Source organism: Gadus chalcogrammus, chromosome 5 (genome assembly GCF_026213295.1).
Source record: "Gadus chalcogrammus isolate NIFS_2021 chromosome 5, NIFS_Gcha_1.0, whole genome shotgun sequence".
NCBI lineage: Eukaryota > Metazoa > Chordata > Actinopteri > Gadiformes > Gadidae > Gadus > Gadus chalcogrammus.
The window spans coordinates 19,350,260-19,375,581 of NC_079416.1; the positions used below are offsets into that span (position 1 = coordinate 19,350,260).

At 50.3% G+C, this 25,322-nt stretch overlaps 3 protein-coding genes across 11 annotated transcripts in view; 1 reads left to right on the forward strand and 2 right to left on the reverse strand.

Annotated features, from left to right (window-relative positions):
- The first annotated feature begins 1 nt into the window (after position 1).
- dmac2l (distal membrane arm assembly component 2 like) lies at positions 2 to 3,020 on the forward strand. The gene is made up of 5 exons (XM_056590914.1): positions 2 to 88; positions 186 to 289; positions 451 to 659; positions 1,589 to 1,760; positions 2,173 to 3,020. The coding sequence occupies exons 2-5, from the start codon at positions 195 to 197 to the stop codon at positions 2,282 to 2,284; spliced, it is 588 nt and encodes a 195-aa protein (XP_056446889.1). The 5' UTR covers positions 2 to 88; positions 186 to 194; the 3' UTR covers positions 2,285 to 3,020.
- Positions 2,426 to 14,203, reverse strand: cdkl1 (cyclin dependent kinase like 1 (CDC2 related kinase)). Its single transcript, XM_056590874.1, has 10 exons — positions 13,179 to 14,203; positions 12,142 to 12,529; positions 10,253 to 10,374; positions 8,383 to 8,455; positions 6,951 to 7,041; positions 6,186 to 6,386; positions 5,417 to 5,499; positions 4,925 to 4,981; positions 4,345 to 4,500; positions 2,426 to 4,174 (listed from the first exon to the last, which is right to left on the reverse strand). Exons 2-10 carry the CDS (start codon positions 12,307 to 12,309, stop codon positions 4,073 to 4,075), a joined length of 1,053 nt encoding a protein of 350 aa, XP_056446849.1. The 5' UTR covers positions 12,310 to 12,529; positions 13,179 to 14,203; the 3' UTR covers positions 2,426 to 4,072.
- A 33-nt stretch (positions 14,204 to 14,236) lies between these two features.
- Positions 14,237 to 25,322, reverse strand: part of map4k5 (mitogen-activated protein kinase kinase kinase kinase 5) — a 46,612-nt gene continuing 35,526 nt past the window's right edge. For 4 of the 9 annotated variants that reach the window (XM_056590806.1, XM_056590805.1, XM_056590804.1 and 1 more), the window contains 8 exons: positions 24,156 to 24,259; positions 21,996 to 22,185; positions 21,509 to 21,577; positions 20,964 to 21,056; positions 20,710 to 20,780; positions 19,074 to 19,085; positions 18,177 to 18,247; positions 14,237 to 14,904 (listed from right to left, as the gene is read on the reverse strand). In XM_056590806.1, the coding sequence (XP_056446781.1) occupies positions 14,817 to 14,904; positions 18,177 to 18,247; positions 19,074 to 19,085; positions 20,710 to 20,780; positions 20,964 to 21,056; positions 21,509 to 21,577; positions 21,996 to 22,185; positions 24,156 to 24,259 (698 nt within the window). In that variant the 3' untranslated portion in view covers positions 14,237 to 14,816. The remainder of the gene's footprint in view (positions 14,905 to 18,176; positions 18,248 to 19,073; positions 19,086 to 20,709; positions 20,781 to 20,963; positions 21,057 to 21,508; positions 21,578 to 21,995; positions 22,186 to 24,155; positions 24,260 to 25,322) is intronic. The other 5 variants (XM_056590807.1, XM_056590808.1, XM_056590803.1 and 2 more) reach the window with 3 other exon arrangements.

Here is a 25,322-nt window from a genome sequence, read left to right on the forward strand (position 1 = left end):
CCAATCAGAGGACGCGTTGCCGCGACGTCGCAAAGGGTAAAGGTTCACAGACCGAGGATGTAAACAGTCAACACTGGCCAGAGGACATGTGAGACTGTCATCTTTTGATTTGCGTTTGGTGTACTGTGTATCTCCCGTCTCGATGTACTCAACGTGTTGTGTGTGTTTTGTGGTTGTGTTTCCAGTTCAGGAACATGAGACTTTTATCCGCGGCGCTACGCAACTCTGTGTGGACGAGGGGCGGCGGCACTAGACACTTCTGGGGCTGGATCAATGCGGTGTTCAACAGGTGGGGAAGCATCAATACATACATTATATTGTTATTAACACTTTAATGACATTATAATTTACCTTTACCTCATCGAATAAACGCTAGGCTCATTCAGGTGGTGTGTGCGTATTGTCGTTGATTTACTCCTGCGTATGCTGTCTGCCCGTGACCCCATGCAGGGTGGACTATGAGAGGATTAAGGCCATCGGGCCGGACCGAGCCGCGGCCGAGTGGCTACTTCGCTGCGGGGCCAAAGTCCGGTTCCTGGGGTTTGAACGCTGGCATCACGACTACAACGCCCTGCCAACCGGGCCGCTCGACCGTTACAAGATCCAGGGCATCGACGCCACCGAGTCGTGCATCATGTACAGGGGATTTGATCATCTCGGTATGTGTTACGTGTTACTGCGCAGAGGGGAATGCAGGCCTCTGCCCGGGTAACCCATTCCCTGCTCTTGTAACCCATTCCTACAAGATTTTTGTAACCTTTTGCACCCTTTTGAGGTAGCCATCCACTTCTCATGTGAACTGTATACTGTTATTTTACCCTTTTAAAAGAGGTGCAGTAAATGTATACTTGACTAATTATAACTTATTTATATGCCAGATTTAGGGGTTATGATGGGCAATCCAATGTTTAAGGTGGGCATACCCCACCCCAGGCTCCTTTGGGTCCCACCCCTGGTGGGACCAATGTGATTCCGGTAGGAAAGACAAATGCACGTGATTCTGAAGATGCTGGGTCCTGGCCGGGGGTTAGCATGCTCAATCCGGTTCTGACATCAGACGGCCTGTCTCTGTGGTGTCCGGAGTCTGAAGTTCCTACTGTTAAACGTGATCCCTGGTGAGGTGACTAGATAGCGGTAGAGGTGAAAGCACACCCCGTTCTCCAGACCAATTATCTAAATGCTCCGACGGGACCGGGCTGTCTTACACCCGGAGGCGGCGGCTGGTTTTCCTGGGATGCCGGCGCTCCCGAGGTCCTACCACGATAAGGCCCGAGAGGGGGTTAACACGGAGGGGAATTGTTTTTTTACGTCGAGTTTTGATTGTTGCTTCATTTTTGTGTGAATAACCTTCCACATAAATTTTCCTTTCTTAGCACATTTTGAAATGTGACTGGATGATCGGACTGGACTAGGTGGCCACGCCCTCTTCTGATGTCACTGGTGACACAGTGGCGTCAGTTTAGCTTAGCTTAGCCTAGCTTATCCTAGCTGTGCTGTGCTCCTCCTGCTGACGGCCTGCGGCGCAGCCTAGCTTAGCTTAGCCTATTTTAGCCTAGCTTATCTTATCCTAGCTGTGCTCCTCCCTCAGATGGCCTGCAGCACCTGGAGGAGGTGAAGCTCATCCGGTGCGTCTACATCGAGGACGGCTGCCTGGAGAGGCTGAGCTCCACGGAGGTCCTGCAGAGCACCCTGAGCAGCCTGGAGGTGGTGTCCTGTGGGAACGTCTCCGACAAGGGGCTCATCGCCCTGCACAAGCTGGGGTGCGCTTTTACTTTGAAATGTACTGTTTTTGTTAGGCAGAACCTTTAGAACTTGCATTAATTGTTCCCAGCCGTTTTCTAATGATGCCCCATCCTTTTATCTCACTAAAGCGTGTTGAATACAGCACATAGCCACGTAAGGATGAGAATTTAGTACAATATTTTCTAAAGGGATAACGCTGTTTTCCGTTAGTCGAAAAACCCAGATTCTGGGTTTGATTCCCTCTTACGACCTAAGTCCACTTCTAGGCGTCCCTTATCCAGATGCTCTAACCACTACCTGCTCCTCCATGACATGTTTGCCTCTTAGTCAGATAAAAGCACACACTAAATGGCTCCATAGCAGTAGAGCACCATGCAGGCAGACTGACTGAGTGTGTGTATCGCCCCCCCTCGTCCCCCCCGTCCCCAGGAACCTGCAGCGGCTGGTCCTCAGTGACCTCCCGGCGGTGAAGGACCGGGACCAGACCCTGGAGAGACTGAAGACCGCCCTGCCCAAGCTGGACATCACAGTTGACCTCTGACCTCGTTCCCGTTTAGACCATGTGATACGAGCCGCCCAGAGCCTGGCGCTGACTCCGCCCACTAACACCCTTACCATACGCTGAGCAACCAAGGGCAGAAGGAAACGAAGACTAGAACAATAAAATCCTAAGACCTTCCATATATACGCCATTTAAAGAGCTGTATTTTTGAGTTGTTTTTTTGGCTATACTGGTAGGGATCTGTTCACTACCGAGAGTGTTGGGGTTTTTGGAGGTTGTGTGACCAGCATGACATGATTACGTTTTTTTGCACATGAACGCCGTGAAGCGGCGTGTGTGGTTTTAGTTGCCATGGAGACCAGAGTTTGTCCAAGCTGCTCTGAAAGTATTTAAGGATGCATATTTTTAGTGACGCGTTTTGAACTGCACTTTATAGAAAGGTGGGCACCAAAGACTTTGGTAGACACAACTACTGTGGTTTTATTATATTTTAAACATACAAAGTAGTAATAAGGTATACAAGTGCAGTATATCCTCAGATTATAGGAGTATATTTAAGAAGGGTTTGTGGGGGGAAAACAGGGATTACAGATTAATTTGGCATTGGTAAATGATCCACAGCCAGAGGGAAATTAGTTCTTTAGCACCATTGACGTATATATGTGAGGGTGACTGTGACAACATGAGCAAATTGTTTTGTGAACTGATGATTTGTTTTCCCTCCTGGCTGAAAATAAATGTTTATTTTGAATAAGTGGATTTCCCACGTTTCCCCTGTTTTCTAGAATGGCAGTTTGAAGGTCTGGAATGATTGATGGTTTGGTGGAGTGACGAATGGCCTGGAGAGTCAGCATGGAGATGGGAAAACACAGATGAACTAGGGTTTCATGAACACAATAACCGCCAAAAAGATCATTACGTTCAAGTTTACATTTTAACTGAAATGTCCAAACTCTGCTGTATGGTAATCCTGATACTACTTTAAACAACCGGTATCATCCTCTAGAACATTTAACGTATTACCAAACACCCATCTCTCTTACAGAGTCCGTTATATTCATATATAAAAACATACATTTGGCAAACAGGAAAGGCAGTGTATTCTCTCTCCCTCCCTTCCTAAGTCTACTGAGTAAACCTACAAGCAGAGCATTATCGCTCATTGTAAAAGGAAAGCGTTTCATATAGAAACTCAACCACAGCCAAATACAGGCAGCGTTCCTATCGGGCAGAGTGCATAGAGTGACGTCACACACGAGTGACGCGGCAAAAACCCAAAGTATAAAAAAAACAAAAACACAATGGAAATTGAACCATCTTGCTTGCCGTAGAAAGGTGCCACAGGTGTCATTTCCTGAGGACGACAAGAAGTGGGTTCTGCTAAAAGTATTGATTGTAAACTCAGACATGGAGCGATGTTCCAGTTGAGATGCTGAACAGGTCTTCAGGTTGAGATGTGCTGCAACTAGAACCGATTTAGTTTCTTGTACCTGATTCGCTTAAACTGTCAGGTGGGTAATCCACTTTGGATGTACAGTAGCTCAATCTAGTAGTGGATAGGTGGAACCAGTTTAGATGTCCGCTAGTTGATCCAGTTTAGATGTGGAGAGGAGGTGATATGATTTAGTTGCCAGGTGTCTGAACAGGTTAGCTGGAGATGAACCGGTTTAGATGTTGGGCAGGTAGTAGTTGAACCGGTTTAGTTGTTGGGTAGGTGATAGTTGAACCGGTTCAAATGTTGGGTAGGTGGTAGTTGAACCGGTTTAGTCGTTGGGTAGGTGATAGTTGAACCGGTTTAGATGTTTGGTAGGTGGTAGTTAAGGCAGTTTAGATGTTGGGCAGGTGGTAGTTGAACTTGCGCAGGTTGTTGTAGTACTTCCTGTTGTCCAGAGCGGGGAAAATACTGCTTCCTGTGAGCTGTGGCAAATACTGCAAGAAGAACAGATCAATGCATTAATAAAACCCCAGTCAGAGATCTTGAAGAACATTAGCAGATAAATAAACCGTTGTCAAGGATGTCAAAGTCCCACTTTGTATACCACACATGTTAATCCAATACAGAAAGTGTTACGATGTAAGGCGGCGTTTGAGTGACGCACCCCGGGGGGGAGGTGCTTGCGGGGAAGCCGCGGCCTCTTATTGGTGGCGCGCTCGTGCTCCCGGGAGCTGCTCTTCTCCCGCAGGCTGTCGAAGTAGTGGTGCTCCAGCAGCTGCTCACAGGTCTGACGCTCAGAGGGGTCCATCCGGAGGCAGCCCTGCACACCGCACACCACACCGCAGACCAGATTACACACCCCATTATACAGGTTACACCCCATTATACAGGTTACACATCAGATTACACAGGTTACACCCCAGGTTATACAGATTACACACCAGGTTATACAGATTACACACCAGGTTATACAGATTACAATCTTGATTATACAGATGACACATTAGATCTTTCAGGTCACACACAAAATCATTGAGATTATATTTATAGATTAAACACAGAAATTACACTTTCAGGTGACACACCCCCAGATTGGATTTTATATTGATGTTTTAAGTACAAATTAGATGTTTATGTTACACACCCAGAACACACATTCGGATGAAACATTCTGAAGGTGTCAAACCCAGATCACATCCACACCAACACATCCAGATGGCTCACACCCAGAACCCCTGCGGTACCTTCATGAGGCTCATGGCCTGGTGAGACACCTGGGCGTACCTCTGCTCCAGAGGCTCCTGCAGAGACACAGTCAGAGGACACCGTGGATTATTGCACTGTGGTGACGAGACTGGGCCAGAAACGGGTTTGTGTACTATGCATGGTACTGTTTACTGTACATGGTACTGTAGCTAGTGCTGTATACTGAGTGTATCTGTACCCACCACGTCCAGTGAGTATTGGTGTACTTTAGGTAGTACTGTAGGTAATACTGTATACTGAGTATCTCTACCCACCACGTCCAGTAAGTATTGGTGTACTTTAGGTAGTACTGTTGGTAGTACTTTATACTGAGTGTATCTGTACCGACCACATCCAGCGAGTATTGGTGTACTTTAGGTAGTACTGTAGGTAGTACTTTATACTGAGTGTATCTGTACCGACCACGTCCAGGGAGTATTGGTGTACTGTAGGTAGTACTGTAGGTAGTACTGTATACTGAGTGTACCCACCACGTCCAGGGGCTCGGGGAGGGAGACTCCGCTGAAGAACTGGTTGCTGCTGAACACCTGCTGGTGGCGGGGGGTGAGGTCGCCTGGGGACGACACCGAGGGGTCCGTTCAGAGGGGCTTCAATGACACACTCGGCTCTCTTTTGTTTTTGGGGCAAAAATGATGTCATCGTGTGCCAATGAGATTCCGCCTGCATTGCGGACGTTGGGCTCTCTTAACTTAAGGGCATCTCTCAGTAACCACCGTCACTGCAGTGCTAGCCATGGTGGAATCTTTGTTACAGCAGTGTCTGTGTGTGTGTGTGTGTGTTTGTATGCGTGCGTAATGTGTTTGTGGGTTTGTTTGTTTCTGAATGCGTGCGTTTGTGTGTGGGTGTGTGTGTTTGTATGAGTGTGTACGTGTGTGGGTGTTTTTGTTTCTGTGTACGTGAGTGTGGGTGTTTCTACGTTTGTGTGGGTGTGTTTGTTTGTGTATTTGTGTGTGTATGTGTGTGTGTTGGTGTGTTTGTTTCTGTATCTGTGCGTGCGTGCTTGCGTATGGGTGTTTGTATGTTTGTGTGCGTGTGTTTCTTTGTGTATGTGTGTGTTTGTTGGTGTGTTTGTTTTTTTGTGTATGTGTGTGTGTTGGTGTGTTTGTTTGTGTATGCGTGTATGCATGTGCATGCGTGCTGACGTGTGTGTGTGTGTGTGTGTGTGTGTGTGTGTGTGTGTGTGTGTGTGTGTGTGTGTGTGTGTGTGTGTGTGTGTGATGTGTGTGTGTCGGGGCGTACCCAGGGTCTTCTGGATCAGGTACAGCTGGTCCATGTCTGACTTCCCGGGCCAGGGGGGGGTCCCCGACAGCAGCTCTGCGAACACGCAGCCCACCGCCCAGACGTCCACGGGGGGCCCGTACTGCGTGTCCCCCACCAGCAGCTCCGGGGCCCGGTACCAGCGGGTCGCCACGTAGTCCGTGTAGTAGTCACTGGGGCCGGCTGGGCAGAGAGGTCAGAGGTCAGAGGTCATGCTGAGGGTCTGTTCCGTAAAAGGTCCGTTCGGTTAAAGGTCTGAAAGTCTGTTTTGTTAAAGGTCTGTTCTGAGGCAGTCCACCTTAGGACACCTGCTCATTTCTGGCTCATAGGAGCATCTCTCCCCTGATTGGTTAGGGTAATCTATCTTGCCTGTCAATCACAGGAGCCGAGCGGGACGTGCAACAAGTGGAGGAACGGAGGGGAGATGAGATTTCGTTTTTTTGTGTTTGTTTCAAAAACTTGGTCTCTTCCGCTCTCTCTCTCTTTACCACTATCGATTCTTACCTACAGCACCGCTAATAATGGGCTTCATCAACAACTTCAAGCTATATAAGTAGTAAGCAAATGCTATTAATGCTTGTGTCCAACACACTGATGAATATGTTGTTTAAACTCTAATCTCAGCCTTCAGATTCCGAAAAAAATAATGGCAATACATGGCATTACATTTGTTTTATTTAACATTTATAACGTTCAACGGGAAAATACACAGTTTGTCCACCAGGAGGCGGTATGAAGGATACTCACTGAGGATCCTGGCGAAGCCGAAGTCGCAGAGTTTGATGACTTGGTGCTTGGTGATGAGAATGTTCTCAGGCTTCACGTCCCTGTGAATACACTGAGACACACACCACCCAGTGAATATACTGAGCAACACACACACACACACACACACACACACACACACACACACACACACACACACACACACACACACACACACACACACACACACACACACACACACACACACACACACACACACAAACAATTTCCAAGTGTTCAATACTACCGTTTAAATTCATTGTATTATGATTTATTGTATCATGATTTCGTGATTATGAAGTGCTTTGTTCCTGTTTTCATTCTGGAGTCTGGGAACAGGAGCGCCAAAATTCAACCACTTAAGAGCTCATTCAGCTCGGGCTCACTTATTGTTTGGAGGGCCATCGATCAGCTGAAGGGGTGTGTGTGTGTGTGTGTGTGTGTGTGTGTGTGTGTGTGTGTGTGTGTGTGTGTGTGTGTGTGTGTGTGTGTGTGTGTGTGTGTGTGTACGTGTACGTGAGTGCTTGTGTGTATGTATGCGTGTCTTGTGTCTTGTTTCTGTGTCTGTTTGTGTATGTGTAGATGTGAGTGTTCTTGTGTGTTGCATGTATGTGTGCGTGCGTGTCTTGTGTGTCTTGTGTCTTGTTTCTGTGTCTGTTTGTGTATGTGTATGTGTGAGTGTTCTTGTGTGTTGCATGTATGTGTGCGTGCGTGTCTTGTGTCTGTGTGTGCGTTTGTGTACGTCTGTGTGTGCGTTTGTGTACGTCTGTGTGTGTGTGTGTGTGTGTGTGTGTGTGTGTGTGTGTGTGTGTGTGTGTGTGTGTGTGTGTGTGTGTGTGTGTGTGTGTGTGTGTGTGTGTGTGTGTGTGTGTGTGTGTGTGTGGGCCTGTGGAGTTTGTTTTGTCGAGTGATACATTAACTGCTGGTCAGTCAGGGAGAAGGAATTCTTGTAAAAGCGGGACAGTAAAAACACTGGCTTAGTGGGAGGAGACGGGGGAGGGGGAGAGGGTAGGGGGGAGGGATGGAAGGATGGAAGTAGGGGAAAAGAGGGGAGAGCTGGGGGAGGGAGAGAGTGAAGGGGGAGGGATGGCGGTAGGAAAGAAGAAGGGAGATATTGGTCAGGAGAGGAGGGAGGAAGAGAGTTAAGGGGGGAGGGAGAGTGTGAAAGGGGGAGGGATGGAGGTAGGAGAGAACAGGGGAGAGAGGGGAGGAGACGAGGACACTGTATGAGGACTAGGAGGAGGTTTTTAACTGGGGGCGAAAATGCTGCAAGTAAAAATGTCCCCTATTCATGTTGTCAAATAAAAAACCCACACAAAAGAAAGAAATAAGAGAAGGAGAGTAAGAGACAGTGAGAGAGGGGGAGAGAGAGAGAGGCAGACAAAGAGGGACGGACGTGCCGACTGGTTCTTACGTTTTGTTTGTGGCAGAAGTTGACGGCCTGTAGCGTCTGCCAGGTGATGTTCCTGACCAGCTGCTCTGGAGCCCTGGGGAACAGCAGAACCTCCGTCACTCCACCGCTCATCAAGTTCCCCAGAAGGACACCGCCTAAACCAGGCTACCACCCACACCTGCTCTGGGAAGCAGACCCAACTACAGCTTTTCATCACCTACACTACCTATCGCCATGACAACCAACTTCAGCTCTCTGATCCACCTACACGTCCTGTCGCCATGACAACCACCTACAGCTCTCCATCCCCTACACTTCCTGTCACCATGACAACCAACTACAGTTCTCCATCACCTACACTTACTGTCGCCATGACAACCAACTACAGCTCTCTGATCCACCTACACTCAGCTAGTCTTCCTATGGACCCCAGGAAGGCTAGCTGCCGCCTCGGCGTCAGCTAATGGGGATCCATTCAATAAACAATAAACTCCCTATCGCCATGACAACCAACTACAGCTCTCCATCCCCTTTCCTTCCTGACGCCGTGACAACCAACTACAGCTCTCTGATCGACCTACGCTCCCTATCGCCATGACAACCAACTTAAGCTCTCTGATCCACCTACACTCCCTATCGCCATGACAACCAACTACAGTTCTGCTACATTTCCTGACGCCATGACCACCAGCTCTCTAATCCGCCACACTGCACTTCCTCACACCATGACAACCAACAGCCAGCGCTTTAACGCTACCATCTTCATGTGGCTCGCAGCGGCAGTAGTCGTCAGCGTTAGTAGTTGTGTTGGTGGTTGGTTGTCATGGAGTAAGGAGTGGTCGACAACTCATCTGGAGGTCAGGAGGAAAATAACCCCCCCCCCCCCCACCCCCGCTCCGACCCGTCTCCCCCCCAGAGCCTCTCTCTGCAGGGCCCGGGCGCGAGAGAGAGACGGGGCCCGGCTATTGTGAGGGCCGCTATATGGGCCCCGGACACAGGCGCTGTATTGATTCAGTGGCCATCTATCAGTGTCGCCGGGGCAACGGCTAAATCGGGCTCTGAGACTGCCGATTAATAGAGGGGGGATAAATTGTTCTTTTAGTCCGTGAAATATGAGGGGAGGAGGGAAGTGTTTCGGGGGGGGGGGCAGGGCATTCTGGGAGGGCATCACTGTAAACATTCCACAGTGCGCAGGCTGGTTACCGTGGAGATGGCCCGTAACATCAGGGGGGCTAAAATAGCAGCATCAATTTTAGTGGGGTGTGGGATGGGGAGGAGAGGAAGGACTGAGACATCTCTGAGTTCTGTCTACTGGAGTGAGACATCTCTGAGCTGTCTCTACAGGAGCGAGACATCTCTGAGCTCTGTCTGAAGGAGTGAGACATCTCTGAGCTCTGTCTGAAGGAGTGAGACATCTCTGAGATGTCTCTACAGGAGCGAGACATCTCTGAGCTCTGTCTGAAGGAGTGAGAAATCTCTAGGTGGCTGGACTGTACAAACACGCAGGCCAAGAAAGAGATGAATCCATTATTAGTGGCCTTCTCTCAATACTATGTGCTAATTATAATACAAATGTTCGTTTTTAGAATTGATTTGTGATGGTTAAATTACTCTTCATCTTCAGAGCTCGACGTCATTAAGCGATTTGTTGGCGGGCCGGATTTACCAAAATAAAAGCGTGCTCTGTTCGTAGCCGGCTCATGCGTTCTGTGCCCGGGTGGGCTGCAGGTCACATGGGTTGTGTTTGGGGGCTCAGGGCTTTTAGTTTTAAAAGTTAGACCTGGTGGTGCTACCCTCTGGGGTAGTGGTCTTTGTGTTAGAGGCTAGTCCTGGCGGTCCTACCCTCTGGGGTAGTGGTCTTTGTGTTAGAGGTTAGTCCTGGTGGTCCTACCCTCTAGGGTAGCGGTCCAGCTCGTTCAGCACCGTGTGGTCGCAGTACTCGAACACCAGGTGCAGCTTCCTCTTACGGCGGAACACCTCCAGCAGGTTGACCAGGTTGGTGTGTTTCAGTTGCTGTAACAGACGCACACACACAGACACACACACACACACACACACGGCATTTAGCAGACGTTTTGTCCAATAAGTACATTTGTTGGAAGAAAGAAAAAACTGTATATCCCTGTCGGTACTGTAAGGATGTTCATAGAACAGGCCAAGAAAGAGATGAATCCATTATTAGTGGCCTTCTCTCAATACTATGTGCTAATTCTAATACTAATTTTTGTTTTTAGAATTGATTTGCATTAGTTAAATTACTGTTCATCTTCAGAGCTCGACGTCATTAAGCGATTTGTTGGCGGGCCGGATTTACCAAAATACACACAGACACACGTATGTTCATAGAACATCCTTAGTGCACTAACAATCGCTAGCACTAACAATCGCTAGGTTAACCCGTTCCCCGTGTGCAACAAGATAGCTAGGATAAGATGCTACACAATGCTAAGTACTATTTTAAAGTGCAAAGATGTCAACATACAATAAGTGAGAACATGAAGTGCAAGGCCGTACGACGTACAATAAGTGCGTAAGAGGGGAGTGTGTGTTTGTGGGGGGGGGAGTGGTGATTCTAGGTGAACACAGAGTCTAGGTGAGTCTAGGTGAACACACACACTAACTTTAGTGTGCTTCACCGTAGAAGGAAAAAAAGAAAAACAAAATGGCACTTGGAAAAACTATTTATTAAATTGAGAAGCAGCATATCTAAATCTAAATCCGTAGGCCGGCCATGCACAGTACACAGGCTTTCATGTCAGATGAAAACCCGTATGTAAATGAACGTCTTTGATTGGGGAAAAAGAGGAAAATTAAAGAGATGGAGTAGCCGAATAAAACATGCGGTCGCCCCTGGCAACCGGCTCCTTCTTTCTGTTGTGAGTGCCTCACTGTGTGTGTGTGTGTGTGTGTGTGTGTGTGTGTGTGTGTGTGTGTGTGTGTGTGTGTGTGTGTGTGTGTGTGTGTGTGTGTGTGTGTGTGTGTGTGTGTGTGTGTGTGTGTGTGTGTGTGTGTCCTGGTCCATTTCACACTAAAACTTCTACTATTAATAATAAAATCAATCTTTATTTTAAACGTATAAACTTATATTATTATATATATTATTTTAAGCTTATAGCTCAGATAGGTTCGTATTTGGCTAGAAATGACTTATCAAATAATACCATAACGAATACAGACGACAGACAGTGTATAAAACAGGCTTCCTCGTCGTGGAGGCCAGGAATCGTTATGATCATAATGACCTCCGGAGCGGAGCGTTTTAACGAGGCGACAGGACGGAGCGTCTTAACGAGGCGACAGGACGGAGCGTCTTAACGATGGGCCAGGCCTCTCTCAAACAGCACGAGTTCAGATCCTAACGAGGATGTTACAATAACATGATATTATTATCATGTTATAATAGCGTCATAATAACATCATCCAGAGAGGAGCAGATCATATCAGCCAGGGTATAAGGTCCCATGTTTTTAAGCGGTAGTAAACAAATTTCTAAATTAACACAATAAAGTAGATCCACTTCTTATTAAGATTACTACTTAAACAGCTAATTAATATTGCAAATGTATTATTTTAAGTGAGTTGACATCGGACAGATCCCGTCCGTCTTCACACGTGATTATACTCTGGCCCGTTATTCTTATAGTAGGCCTATTGATAGATCAGCCTATAACAGGCACTAACAGTTCTACTTCATAACATTTGTTAATCCCACAGCCTCCACAATCTACCGTCAGTGTTTCCTTTAACCCTTGTGTCTAGAGAATATTATTTCGCGCATACCTTGAGCATCCGAATCTCGCGCAGGGCGATCTTCCGGATCACCGGGTCGTCCTCCGACTCCACAAACTTCTTGATGGCGACCACCTGTCCGGTGTCCTTGTTCCGGCACTTGAACACCACGCCGTACGAGCCCTCCCCGATCTTCCCCATCTTCTCGTACTTCTCCATGACCAGGACCTCAGGCGGACCTCCGAGGGGACTGATCCGAGATGCGGACCTCCGAGGGGACTGATCCGACAGGCGGACCTCCGAGGGGACTGATCCGGCAGGCGGACCTCAGAGGGGACTGATACGGCAGGCGGACCTCAGAGGGGACTGATACGGCAGGCGGACCTACGAAGGGATCGATCCGACAGTACGGATCCGACAGGAAGGCGTCCTCTGGGGGCTGAAAAGTCAACACACACCGGCGCACGATGAGATCGGCCTACAGGATGCTCAACCACTTTTAAGAAGACAGGCTGTGCACACACACACACACACACACACACACACACACACACACACACACACACACACACACACACACACACACACACACACACACACACACACACACACACACACACACACACACACACACACACACACACACACACACACACACAAGAACAGCCTGAACATAAACACAAAACGACGCGCCTCAGATCAAAGTGGCGCCAGAGCTGCACGCGACGTTCCACGGGCGTCCCTCCCGACGGATCACGCAACTCAACATTTCCAAAGCAGAGTGTATGAGATGGACGAGGTGCGGGACACCAGGAGCGTATTGACGGTCAGGCAAATCAAAGTGTCTCCCCTCTACCGGGACACTCACCGAACTCCCCCGACCGACCGTATTATAAAACATTCTGGACACTTTAATACAAAAGGCAGACCCTGTAGGCCTACATAACCCGATAATAATCAATACGACTCCCCAAAGTTGCACCCCAATAACAGCGTGTTCTATTAGTAAAAAATTCGATATTACGCTCGGGCAATGGACATGATTTCAAATTCATCAATGACGCCTTTTTGAAACCTTCGCTACTCACCGAATAACGGTGCAGAGTCGTCGTCCTACGCTCTTCGGGATCCTTCGGAGGAGGAGGACAGCTCAGCCACACGGAGCTGGGAGGTGGGCTTCACCGAGACTGGTTCTTCTCACCAGGGCTTTCCCCCCTCGAGACCGTCCCCATAGGAACTGGACGGAGACTCCACCTCTCCCCTTCAGCCCAGTGCGTCGGAGCAGCCCTGCCGGCCACCGCCTGATCTGTTCTGTACAGTGCGTGTGTGACAGAAGGTGGAGGCACCGTGGTTTTAATGTAAATACTTAAACGCACGCGACGGTACTAGAAGAAAAAAACTGGCGCTATGGTGCTACACGTTTCATTTCATACAATTATCCGAAAACATTAACTTGCAGATGTGTAGTGACAGTCGAGACAAGAATAGCAACATCCGATGACGCGTCTCCCTAGCGAGACCAATTAGTGACGCTCAAACGATCGAGGGACATTACAGCACCCACACAGAAGCACAACAATAACGATGAACGCATGAATAAAACACATGGACAGAACAGTGTATTGTTAACAATGGCGCCTTTTATTACAAAAAACTGCGTACGTTAAAAAGGTTTGCGAAGGGAAAATGCAGAGATGTTACCAAAAAAAAAAAAAAACGCGCAGAGTCCCTCATTTTGTCATCTTTAAATAAAAACAATGTACAAAAGTGCTTACATGGTGCAAATAATCAACAGAAGTAAAAGGTCTATAAAAAGAGCCGGTAAAGGTAAAGAAGCAAGTTTACATTATATTCACCTTCTACAAAACAATTTGAGAGCAGTCGGGAGCGCACGGTAGACATGACACCAGGGGGGATTCGAACCGGCATCCCTTCCCTCCTGGGCACCTCACACTTATCCCAACTCCCCGTTCCTGCGCTGCCCTGACCTGTTAATCCAACATACTGTACTGCGCTGAGATTAATAAATTAAAGGTTTTAATACCCCCCCCCCCAACCGAACCGTCTCTCGGCTGGTTTTCATTGGAGGGGGACCCCTGTAGATTAATCTAGTCTCTCCCCCCCCCCCCCCCCCCCCAGAGCCCCTTGGATCTGGACTTCACACTCTGGTAGACGTCCCTGTCCCCCCCCAGAATAAACTCTCCCAAATAAAGACAAAAAACAACAAAAAGTCAGAACACTAAAGTCAGAACACTCTCAGGTTGGCTAACGTTGACTCAAACAGCGGTGCGTTGACCAAATGGCACTTCCTGTCCGTGGGGCCGACGCCCCCGGGCCACCGAGGGCCAATCGGTTCCCAGGAGACGACGGTCGCAGCGTGGCGCGCTTACAGCGTTCATTCAGAATGGATCCCATGGTCGGACCCCCTTGAGGGGCGGGGCTGGGCGGGGGGGACGGGGACAGAGGGAGGGGGTCGCTGCTGAAAGGCTACGTATGGATCCATACTGTTTGTTTAAAAAGGCGTCCGTCGGGAGGAGAAGCTCCGCCCCTGTCCTCCGGCGACGGGCAGTCCCGGGACTCGTAACAAGCGCTCCCTGTAACTGTTCTCAGACCGGCCGCAACGGAAAGGAAAGAAAACGTAGAAAATGTACAACATCAGGACCGGACCGGACCGGACCAGACCAGTTCAGACCAGCCCCAGGGAGGGGAGGGGCCTGGGGGGGGGTCTAGTAGCTGTTCTCGTGGCCAGCCAGGATGTAGAGGTTGCTGAGCGCCGTAGGGTTGTCCGTAGGTCTGCTCTCCAACACCACCACCCTGCCAGATAGAGACACCAGAGTTATAGCAGCAAAGTCCAGATACGGAGCCCTGCCAGATAAAGACACCATAGAGTTATAGCAGCAAAGGTCAAATATGGAACCCTGCCAGATAAAGACACCATCGAGTTATATCAATAAAGGTCAGAGAGGCAACGCTGCCAAAAACATACCCCACACACACTTCATATAGCAGGTCTAGTCAAACTCTGTGGCGGTAAAAGATAACCACGTTTCTAACTTCAAATATTTATCCCGGCACTGGAAACATGTGAAGTTATAATATGACATGTAAAAACATTATACCCACTGATAACAAGACGTTGTACAAAACAGTTGCATAATCAGAGTCACAACCAATAAAGGAGCAGTTCACACACACACACACACACACACACACACTTCTGGGATTGATGTGAGAATGATTCATCGTGCTACACTTTGGGCCCCCACCGAGCAGCCAGTCATCAGTGGAGGTACGTGGGGTGTATGAGGACCAGTGTGTCTCATCAGACGGGGGGGGGGGGGGGGGGGGGGGGGGGGGGGGGGCATCGAGCCCCACTGTTCTGTGGGTCCATCTCCACTTTAAAAGGGGTCTCCAGGAGGACGAAGAGCGCACAAAGAGGAGGATGACCACGTGTGGGTCTAATGCTAGCGGTCATGAGGCCCGCCGCTGTGGGCCCCCCTCCGTCCGTCCTCAGAGAGGTCTCCGGTGGGACGGGGTCGACAGGAGGAGCCGCGTGCCCGGACGCCGGCGGGCGGTCCGTGGTCGTGACAGACGAGCTGGACATCGAGGGCGGCGGCCATACCGTGCGTTCCATCAGATGAAATTACAGCAGCGCAGAGAGAGACACTCAAACCAGCCTGGCAGTGCCCGGCCACTGGTGAATAAAACATGGTGGCTGGGCAGCGGGGGGGGGGGGAGGAGGAGGAGGACGAAGCTACGGGGCGCAAGGCAGAGCAGGCTATCTGGGGCCCTGGCTTTCTGGGGCCCCCGGCCACGACAGCAGGGGCCAAGGACCCCCGCTGGGAGTGGTGTGTGGTTGTGTGTGTTTGTGTGTGTGTGTGTGATGCACGTTTTGTGCGTGCTTGTACAAGTGTTATAGGTGTGCGTTTGTGCGAGAAACCATTATGTGTGTGTTTGCGCTAGGTGTGTGTTTTTGTGTTAAACCTTCTTCACGCGTGTGTGTTAGGCGTTTGCGTGTCAAAACCTTTTTGTGTGCGTGTTGGGACGTGTGTGTTTGTGGACCACATCACGCTGGGTCTTTAATGGAACCCGATCGTCTTTCTGACGGACGGCCGCCTGCCGATCTTCTCCCTGCTGGCGAGGGGGAGGAGGGGGTTGGATCGGGGGGGGGGCAGGGGTGTTGCTGGGCTATCGCGGCGTGCAACAAAAAACCAGACGTCATCTGCATATCTGCGTCGGTCCCATCCGGCGACGGGGAGAGAAATCTCCTTCCCGCGCGGACTTGTTCGCAGACGCCGGCTGCGGTGAGACAGAGGTGCCGTCGGCTCGTTGTGGAGCAGCGATGACGTAGAAGAAGCTCCATTTTGAACCGTCCAGCGACGACGCTGGTGTAGTACGACCTGTACCCTCCTCGCCCCCTTTTCAGCCGTCCAAGGCGACGCCCACCCCCGACCTGTAATGCTGACAAAACGTCGCCTCAGGTGTTTTCTGGGTGTCCCTGTGCCCCAGTGCCCCCCCCCCCCCCCCCCCCCCCACTGCATCAGATACCAGCGGGCCCCGTGTTGGCCTCAACAAGCAGAACCACCGCCCCCGGGATCAGATACGGTGAGCTAAGTGCTCGACTACTGACTGCAGGAACCCAAGACATCCTGTGTCACGCTACAATGGAGCCCAGGTCCAAAGAGAGAGTGGAGGTGGTGGTGGGGGGGGGGGGGGGGGGGGGAGATAACGGGAGAGTGATGGTGGTGGTGGTGGGGGGGGGAGGAGTGATAAAGGGAGAGTGAACCGGAGGACAGTGGGAACCCGGAGGTGAGCCCGGGACACGACCAGCACCCTGAATAGAGGACACACAGTAAGAGCCTCCTTCACTGGGTCGACCGACCTAGGGACCGAGCTTCAGATTCTCTGTGGTGTGTTTGGTGGGCTGTGTTTGTGTGTGCGTGTGCGCGTGTGCGTGTGTGGGGAGTTCGGGATGAGCAGAGTCTGTAATTCACTTCAATTTATGGTGCCGTTTCCACGGAAACAAATGAAAGGCCAAAGCTTAACGGCTGACTCCAACGTTGGGCAGATCAAGTCTGAAACGGTGCGGAGATTGGACAATGTATCTTAGAGAGAGGGAGAGAGAGAGAGATAGAGAGGGAGAAAGACAGACACACACAGAGCGAGAGAGAGTGAGAGATAAAAACAGAGCGAGAGAGAGAGAGAACGAGAGACAGACACAGATAGAGACAGAGAGAGAGAGAGAAACCGATAGCGACACAGCGAGAGAGACCAGCAAGGTAGAAAGTTAGCAAATGAAAAATGCTTAAGGGAAGAAAAGAGAAAGAAAGGTAGAGCGGTGGCGAGTGAGATAAAACAGAGAGAGAGCGAAGCAGACTGAGAGATCGTCGTAGATAAGGCAGAAGGATAGAGACAAGAAGGCAGAAAGTTACAAAGTGAGGAAAAGAGAAAGAGGGATATTAGGAGATAAGAAAGAGCAAGGGAGCGAGAGCGATGATTAACTCATCTCGTCTCACTCTCCTTGCGAGTGTCTGTGTGTGTGTGTCCGAGTGCGTGTGTGTTTGTCCGTGCGTGGTGCATGTGTGTTTGTGTGCGCGGCTTTGCCCCCCTGTGTGTGTGTTATCCGTGCGTTTATGTGTGGTGTTTCCTGTATCCAGGCAGCTGAAGCCCTTCAGAGCCAGAGGGAGGCTCTGCACTACAGGCTCCCCCCGACAGGACACCACCTGGTGAGAGGGCCGGCAGGGGGCCCCACACACACACACACACACACACACACACACACACACACACACACACACACACACACACACACACACACACACACACACACACACACACACACACACACACACACACACACACACACACTCTCTCTCTCTCTAACGGCCTTGATATCCTCAGACTAAATCCAAAGTGGCGTGTTGGCCCCGGCTGTGGAGATCGCGCGAGAGAGAGAGTTCAGTGTGAACTACACATTAGTCTTTACAGTGAGCCACCTATAGGCCACCAAGTGAACTACACGTTCACGTTCAGCCCCGTTTGGTTCCGAGAACATCGGACCTCGACACACACGCACTCATACGCACGTCTTCTCGTCTGACCTGTCAGATCCGAGGAGTCGGAAGACACGGCTCGGATCAGAGATCTCCTGGGTGACCTGGAGAGGAGGAAGAGGAGGAAGAGGAGGAGGGAGGGTGGAAGAAGAGGAGATGGAGGAGAGGGGGTGAGAGGGAGTAGGAGGAGGGGAAGGCAGAGGCGGAGGAGCGAGGAAGGGGTGAGATCAGAGAAGGGGAGGAGAGAGAAGAGGGTTAATTACATAACATCAAGAAGACAGCATGGAAAATGTTATCTACACTGAGGAATAAAGTACTCGTACAACCACAGTGACTCAAGTGTATAAACAAACATTAAACTCATGTCTGGCCAGGATAAATAAACTGTTATTAAGCAAGACATGCTTATCGTCCCAGGCATAGAGGATATTCCACAAAACACTGTTTGGTGCTGCGCCCTGACAGGAAGTGATGCATGCAGATGATGAAACCATGACGCGGCACAATTCCCCAGACACAGGGCTGGCTTGTGGGCGCTGGTGTTTACCGCTGTCCTCGCCATGAGGACGTGACCAGCCCACTGGGGCCGAGCGGTCCCCCAACACAGTGCTCTGCTGGTGTACACACCTCAACGCCACCCAGTCACCGCCAGGAGAACGGAAAAACACCGCCCGGAGAAAACAACACATTTTTGCCCTTCGTGGTTGTAGTTTAAGCATTTGTAGTTTGGTGGTAATCACGGCCAAGTGGCCGACTAGGGATTTCCTCTTGAGTTTAGGTAAGAGCCTGAGTCATCCTCACACGGGATGAGGTAAACAAGACACACGTGAGGCCTGCAGGGCTCAAGGGAAGAGGGTGGCTAGGGAATACAACCACACACACAGACGCGCACACAAATACACACACACACACAGACGTGCACACACGCACCTGAGCAGCAGCCTGGGTGTCCGCAGGCAGGTGAGATGGACAGGTGAGGCAGGCAGGTGTTGACAGATAAGAGGGAAGACAGGCGAGACACATCAGACACAGGCAGGTGTCAAAATTAGGGTCAGACAGGCAGGTGTTCAGACAGGTGAGACAGGCATACAGGTGGGATACAGGTGAGTACTGCAGGTGAGATAGACAGGTGTCAACAGAAGGGAGCCTTTCAGTCAGTGAGAAGGACAGGTGTCCACCGAGAGTGGTTCTGACAGGTAGACGGGTGAGTCAGGCATACAGGGTGAGATACAGGTGAGTACGACAGATGAGCTAGACGGGCATCAACAGACGGGTGACTCTCTCACCTGTCCCTCACCAGGTGAGAGACAGACAGGAGAGGCCGGTGAGACAGACAGGAGAGACAGACGGGTGAGAGCGCGACAGCGGACCGCAGGGCGTTGGTCCTTGTCCCCAGAGATATGATCCGTTTAAGCCCCGACCAGAACACCACTCGGGGTGTTCACAGGCTCACCTGGCCGGTCGTACACGGATCAACAAGCCTTTTGATCTGCCCTCCCCCTCCTCCACCCCCTCCTCCTCCTCCTCATCCACCCCCCATGCCCTTCAAGGCCGTCGCTTTTCAAAAGGCTCATAACAAGGCGGTGAATTATTTAGCGGGGTGCCCTTCTGTGATGCGCGCAACTGTTTATGATTGATCATGAATTTTGCATGACCAGTGACATTTCAAAACCACCCCCCAGGGTATCCGTCACGGTGGGCCGGCCAGCGGCCCCTTTAGCATCACCTGAACTTGTATCCCACCAGATCACAAGATACCACGACACCCGCCCCCATCGAGGGCGGATCTGCTTTCATCAGCAGCCCCCCCCCCCCCCCCCCCCCCATCAGGTGAACACCAGGGAAGGCAGTTCATTACCTGTGGCTCACACAAAGGATACTTTGTCTGGATACCACTGGATACCACCGTACACCAACTCCCCCCCCCCCCCCCCCCCCCACCCTCATGGGCTCCCTGGGGGGCTCCGGCGGCCGTGCGTGTAAACAGCCGCCACTCAGAGTCCATGTTGACACGGGGCCGGGCGATAAGCGGCGTGTCGAACAAACATGGCGACATGGCGGACTACAGCGAGGCGACGGGCGACCTCGCTCGGGGCGTCTCCACGGGTCTCAGGGGGGCGTGGCCTGTGGTACCCCTTGGGGGCGTGGCCGATGGTCTCAGGGAGGCGTGGCCTGTGGTACCCGGGGGGTTTGGCCTGTGGTCTCCAGGGGGGCGTGGGCCCTGGAGCCGCCAACACAATGCCCGTGATTCTCTGGGGCGGTGGAAGGCTTAGAACAGAGCTCGCAACGCGTTGGTTGATTTGGTCTCCCCCCTAACGAACACGGTCCCCGTGGAGACGCCTGAACAGCGGACGGGGGCCTGGCTTGTTGTGTTGTTCGGAGCGGCAGTGGGAGTGGCAGTCGAGGTCGAGGCACCTTTGAGAAGGGCGACTAGCAGCCGTCTGCGCTCCAGGGTGTTTGTTTTAGTTAATTCCCGTTTCGCTACACGCGCCTGGTTTGCTGAAGTGACGGTCGATCGGGTCGCCCTGCAGGGGGTGATGGGGGTGTGGTGGTTGGAGAGGCCTACCTCATTGGACTTGAAGCTTTTCCCCTGCATGCCGTGCTTCCAGAAGGCCAGGACACTGTCCTGGAGGCACACTGTGACAGGAAGAGGACGTCAGACCAAAGCAATCAAACACCGGTCACACCGATTGACTTTAGGCTAAAAGACGATCAAAACATTTGATCATGTATCAATACAAATTATGCTTTCTTGTTTCTATAAAGTAAAGGGGTCATAGTTCATGTGCTGGGTGGGGCCTGGTGTGTTAACACACTTACCAACGGATCCGATGCAGAACTCGAAGCTGAGCTCAGACGCCAGCTTCTTGTTGGACTTGAGTCTGCCCTGGAGGTTGACAATCTTCAGGTTTTCTGAGAAGTGAACCAAACAAACCATTAACATCCGGTAACTTCGCTTTGATCACACGAGACTTGCAGTGTATTTGATTTACAGCCATCTCCTCCATTCCCCACTCATGGAAGCAGGTCGAGTATGAATACATTGGTTTGAAGAAGGGCTGCCCGATTATGGGTCAAAATCATCAAGACATTTTTTATCCGCCAATTTTTTTTTTCTATAAAACATTTAATGAAAAAACAAAATACATATATATATAAAAAAATATTTTTTTTATATATATATATATATATCAACTCGATTATATTAGTTTGGATATCGTTTGACTCAAAAATCGAAATCACGATCAACATTGGTGTGGGAGGAATCATAAGGGATCGACGTTTGCCTACTTTGACTGTTTTTGTGAGGTAAGAGCTCCCTTGTGGTCTGACAGTATCTCCCTGCGGATTCAGACGGTACTTACTGTCCAAACACACCAGCACCGTGTCCCGCTCCAGCTGGGTCACATGGATGGCATCCACCTGCTGATTGGCTGCAAGAGCACGGAAGAACAGGAAGTCAGGAGGACTGATAGAAATCCCAATCCAGCCCCTGACTAAATCCACTGTTGAGGTACATGATCCATCTGGTCGGGATCTATAAGGCTGCCTTGCTTATGTTTCCTTCTCATCACCATCTGTATTAAAATACATCTCGTTCCTACTGGTGAAGAACTTTGTTCACTCTGTTCATCCGCCCATCATCAGTCTGTTCATCCTTCCATCAAAGTTCAAAAGCTTTATTTTCATTCATTATTATTTTCATCTACACCCTCCAACGGTGGCCCTACTTCATCTAACTCTGCTCCCCGCCTTCAGAGAGAGGTGTGTGTGTGTGTGTGTGTGTGTGTGTGTGTGTGTGTGTGTGTGTGTGTGTGTGTGTGTGTGTGTGTGTGTGTGTGTGGTTCTCACGCTGGCTGCTGGCCCCCCCCATCTCCGTGAACCAGGAGGAGCAGGAGTTGAGGTTGATGGTCTCGAAGCGGACCACCTGGCCGGGCTCGCTGCCCTGGCTGACGGCCACACACACCATGGGGTACTCCTGCTCCGGGACAACCAGCATCTCAAACACCTTCAAGGGGCTGGGCAGCGGGAAGTCAAAGTGCTGTGGGGGGGGGGTAAGGTGAAGGAGTGGGGACGGTCATGGGGTGGGATGTTGGGGGGAGGGGTGAGGGTCATTGGGTGGGGTGGGGGTGGGAGAGGGTCATGGGGTTGAGGTGTTGGGGTCGGGGGGAGAGACAGAGAAGGGGGTGGCAGGGTTAAGTCCAGTTCAGGGAAGCGTTACCTTTGTTTCCTAGCTCGTCGCTAGGCAACAAAATACAACGTACATTCTTCCGGTGTGTCGCATGGACGGTTGCTAGGCAACCGTCCATGCGACACACCGTTAGCACACCGTTACAGTGGATAGCCAACCCGGCTAAGATATTTCAAAGTACAGGCAGAACGTGGCTCGTAGATTCACGATAACAATGACATATGTTCGGAGGAAAAATAGTTAAACTTCTGTCTGCTACACGACAGGACAAGCACGTCAGCAGATCATGAAGTACAGTGCAATGGGTACGTTTAATTATTGAGCTTCTATCGATCAATTTTATGTGTTAAACACGTTACGATTCAAACCCTATTTCTCAGGCGTGACCGAGCGAAGAGGACGGCGCGGCATGGAGTAAAACCACAACACGGAACAAACAGAATGTACAACTTTTATCGAAAACGTTTTTCGATGTGAAATGTTGTTTACACCGAGACACCGACCGCTACGCTCGGAACATTGGAAAGACATCAGCGTTCCCGAAACCCCTGAACAGAAAGTTGACGGTTCTCCGCTTGATTTAGCGGTAATGTGGTATTTAGGACCCACAGCAATGGGGAAAATCCTTCATGATTATTAGGATCGGGAATATGATTTATGTAGTAGTGGGGAAAAATGAGGAGAGGAGTATTTCCTGGAGCCGCTGTTCTTATTAACATTCCACTGAAATAAAATTCGACTGAAAATGGAAAAATCTGAAATGTGCAGAGCCAGATTCAGGATCTGTTCCATTAGTGGCAGACGTTCAGCCACGTCGCAGGGGAAACTGCCCCGTTCCATATGGAAAGGATTTATTAAATGACAGAGCACAATAGATGTAACCAATGAGACGCCAGCATACTAAAGCCTAGTCCCATGTCGTGGAAGGCTCTGGGCGGGTGGCACGGTCGCCAAAACCTCACCATAAATGATACATTTACATTTAGGGCATTCAGCAGACGCTTTTAGTCAAAGCGACTTACAATAAGTACATTTGTCATAAGAAGTGCATCAAAATATCGCTGTCGGTACAGAAAGGATGTTCATAGAACCAAGTGCAAGTACAACAATCGCTAGGCTAACCAATTCCCCCGTGATACAGCCATGATCGCAGCTACTGCAGTTGCTACACAGTTAAGTACTATAATACAATACAACACAACACAACACAATACAGTGTACAATGGTGGCCAGAATGGGGAGGGTGGCTATGCAGTGTCGAGGTGGACTCTGAACAGGTGTTACCGTGGACGAGACGTTCTACGTCGCTGAACAGATAGGATTTAGGTCCTCCAAGGCTCCCTTCACCTCAACCAGAGCCTTGTGTCTTAAGCAGGTTCAGGCGTATGCTAATGCAGTCAGCCCACATGGCCGATCAGGGCTCTGAATGGAGCACGCTCTCCCAGTTCAAAAACTCCCACAGAGTGGTTTGGTCCATCTCTCTGGACCACTGCGTGAAACCAGTGACCAGCACCAGGATGTACCTGAAGGTACCGGTCAGGGGAGGAGTGGGTTCGCCTTAGCTCAGGTGGTAGTACAGGTTAACTCGTAACTGGGAGGTTGCTAGTTCGATCCCGGGCTCCTCCTAGCCGAGTGCCATGAGCCCCTGAGCAAGACGACGCACCCCAACCTTCTCCGGACAAACCGGCTGTCGCCTTGCGGGGTTGACACCGCCGTCGGTGTGCGAATGTGTGTATGAACCGTTGTAAATCGCTTTAGATAAAAGCGTCCGCTACATGCCCCGAGTGTGAATGAGAAGCGTTGACCTTCGACCTACTGACCCTGATCAGCATGAACCTCTGCATGGGCTCGTACCACTGCAGCAAGACGATCCCCGACTGCAGCGCTCCGCACAGGTACTTGTGGCCGGTGTAGGGGTTCCTCACTGCACACACACACACACACACACACACACACACACACACACACACACACACACACACACACACACACACACACACACACACACACACACACACACACACACACACACACACACACACACACACACACACTAGAGTCAGAGTGAGGAGGCACATGGAGAGCAGGAGAAGGAGATCCTGGTTAAGCAGTCAACACGGTTTCACCCTACGGGACAGACCTCCGCCCCCCCCATGGGGAATTCCAGCGGAAAAGGACTGTTCATCCCAGACTGGCTGTTCCCCAGGAGAATCAGAACTCGTTTGACTGACAGGTAAGTTGGCTCATAATCTTTGGCTTCTGGACTGGGCGTCAAACGAGCGTGTCAACACCACAGTTGTTTACTTGTGGGGTTAAAAGTTCAAAAGGCTTAAATGGCATTATCATTGTATCCTCCACTCATATCATACATGTTGGTTAATTCACTACCGCAGTTTGGCCCCTCTTATCACAAAGGAGAAAAAATATCAATATTTCAAACTATACGGAGCAATAGGAGTCTCTTTTGAGGGAGAATAAGCCAAACACTTCTGGAAAATGTCCAGGACCTCTCAGAAACTCACTTTAGCACCGTGTTAGCTCCAGTCATACAGAGGGCTAATTGAACTCCATTCACTTCCCATCACTTAGCAATGAGATCCTATGAGAAGCTACGGTTGCTAACGCTCAAGTGCCAGGAGCAGAATAACAACAACGGTAGTAGTAGTGGTAGATATTTGAACCAGTTCCAGGGGTTATAGGCAAGTACCTGTCGATAAGATTTGCATCACGATACAAGGCTTGCGATAAAAATATATGGCGATGTATTTAGATTATTTTATATGATGTAATGCATTATCTTTTAGGTCAAGTGGTTCTGAGACCGCGTGATCTTGACCGCAAACCATGTGTACTCAACTATCAGAATCTATGCTAACACGCGGCAGGACATTCAGAGTATTGATTTTGCCGTCCCACCCTAACCAGTCACCTCAGCGTTGTTGCAGAACAGAGGAAGACGTCCGAGGAACGAGGGAGAGGAGTGCCGG

Coding starts and splice junctions, on each gene's coding strand:
- cdkl1 (XM_056590874.1), bottom strand. CDS start 12,309: ATGGAGAAGTACGAGAAGATGGGGAAGATCGGGGAGGGCTCGTACGGC. Junction 7,042..8,382: donor ACTTCTGCCACAAACAAAAC/GTAAGAACCAGT, acceptor TGTGTGTCTCAG/TGTATTCACAGGGACGTGAA. Junction 6,387..6,950: donor CGGCTTCGCCAGGATCCTCA/GTGAGTATCCTT, acceptor CTCTCTGCCCAG/CCGGCCCCAGTGACTACTAC.
- dmac2l (XM_056590914.1), top strand. CDS start 195: ATGAGACTTTTATCCGCGGCGCTACGCAACTCTGTGTGGACGAGGGGC. Junction 660..1,588: donor CAGGGGATTTGATCATCTCG/GTATGTGTTACG, acceptor CTCCTCCCTCAG/ATGGCCTGCAGCACCTGGAG. Junction 1,761..2,172: donor ATCGCCCTGCACAAGCTGGG/GTGCGCTTTTAC, acceptor CCCCGTCCCCAG/GAACCTGCAGCGGCTGGTCC.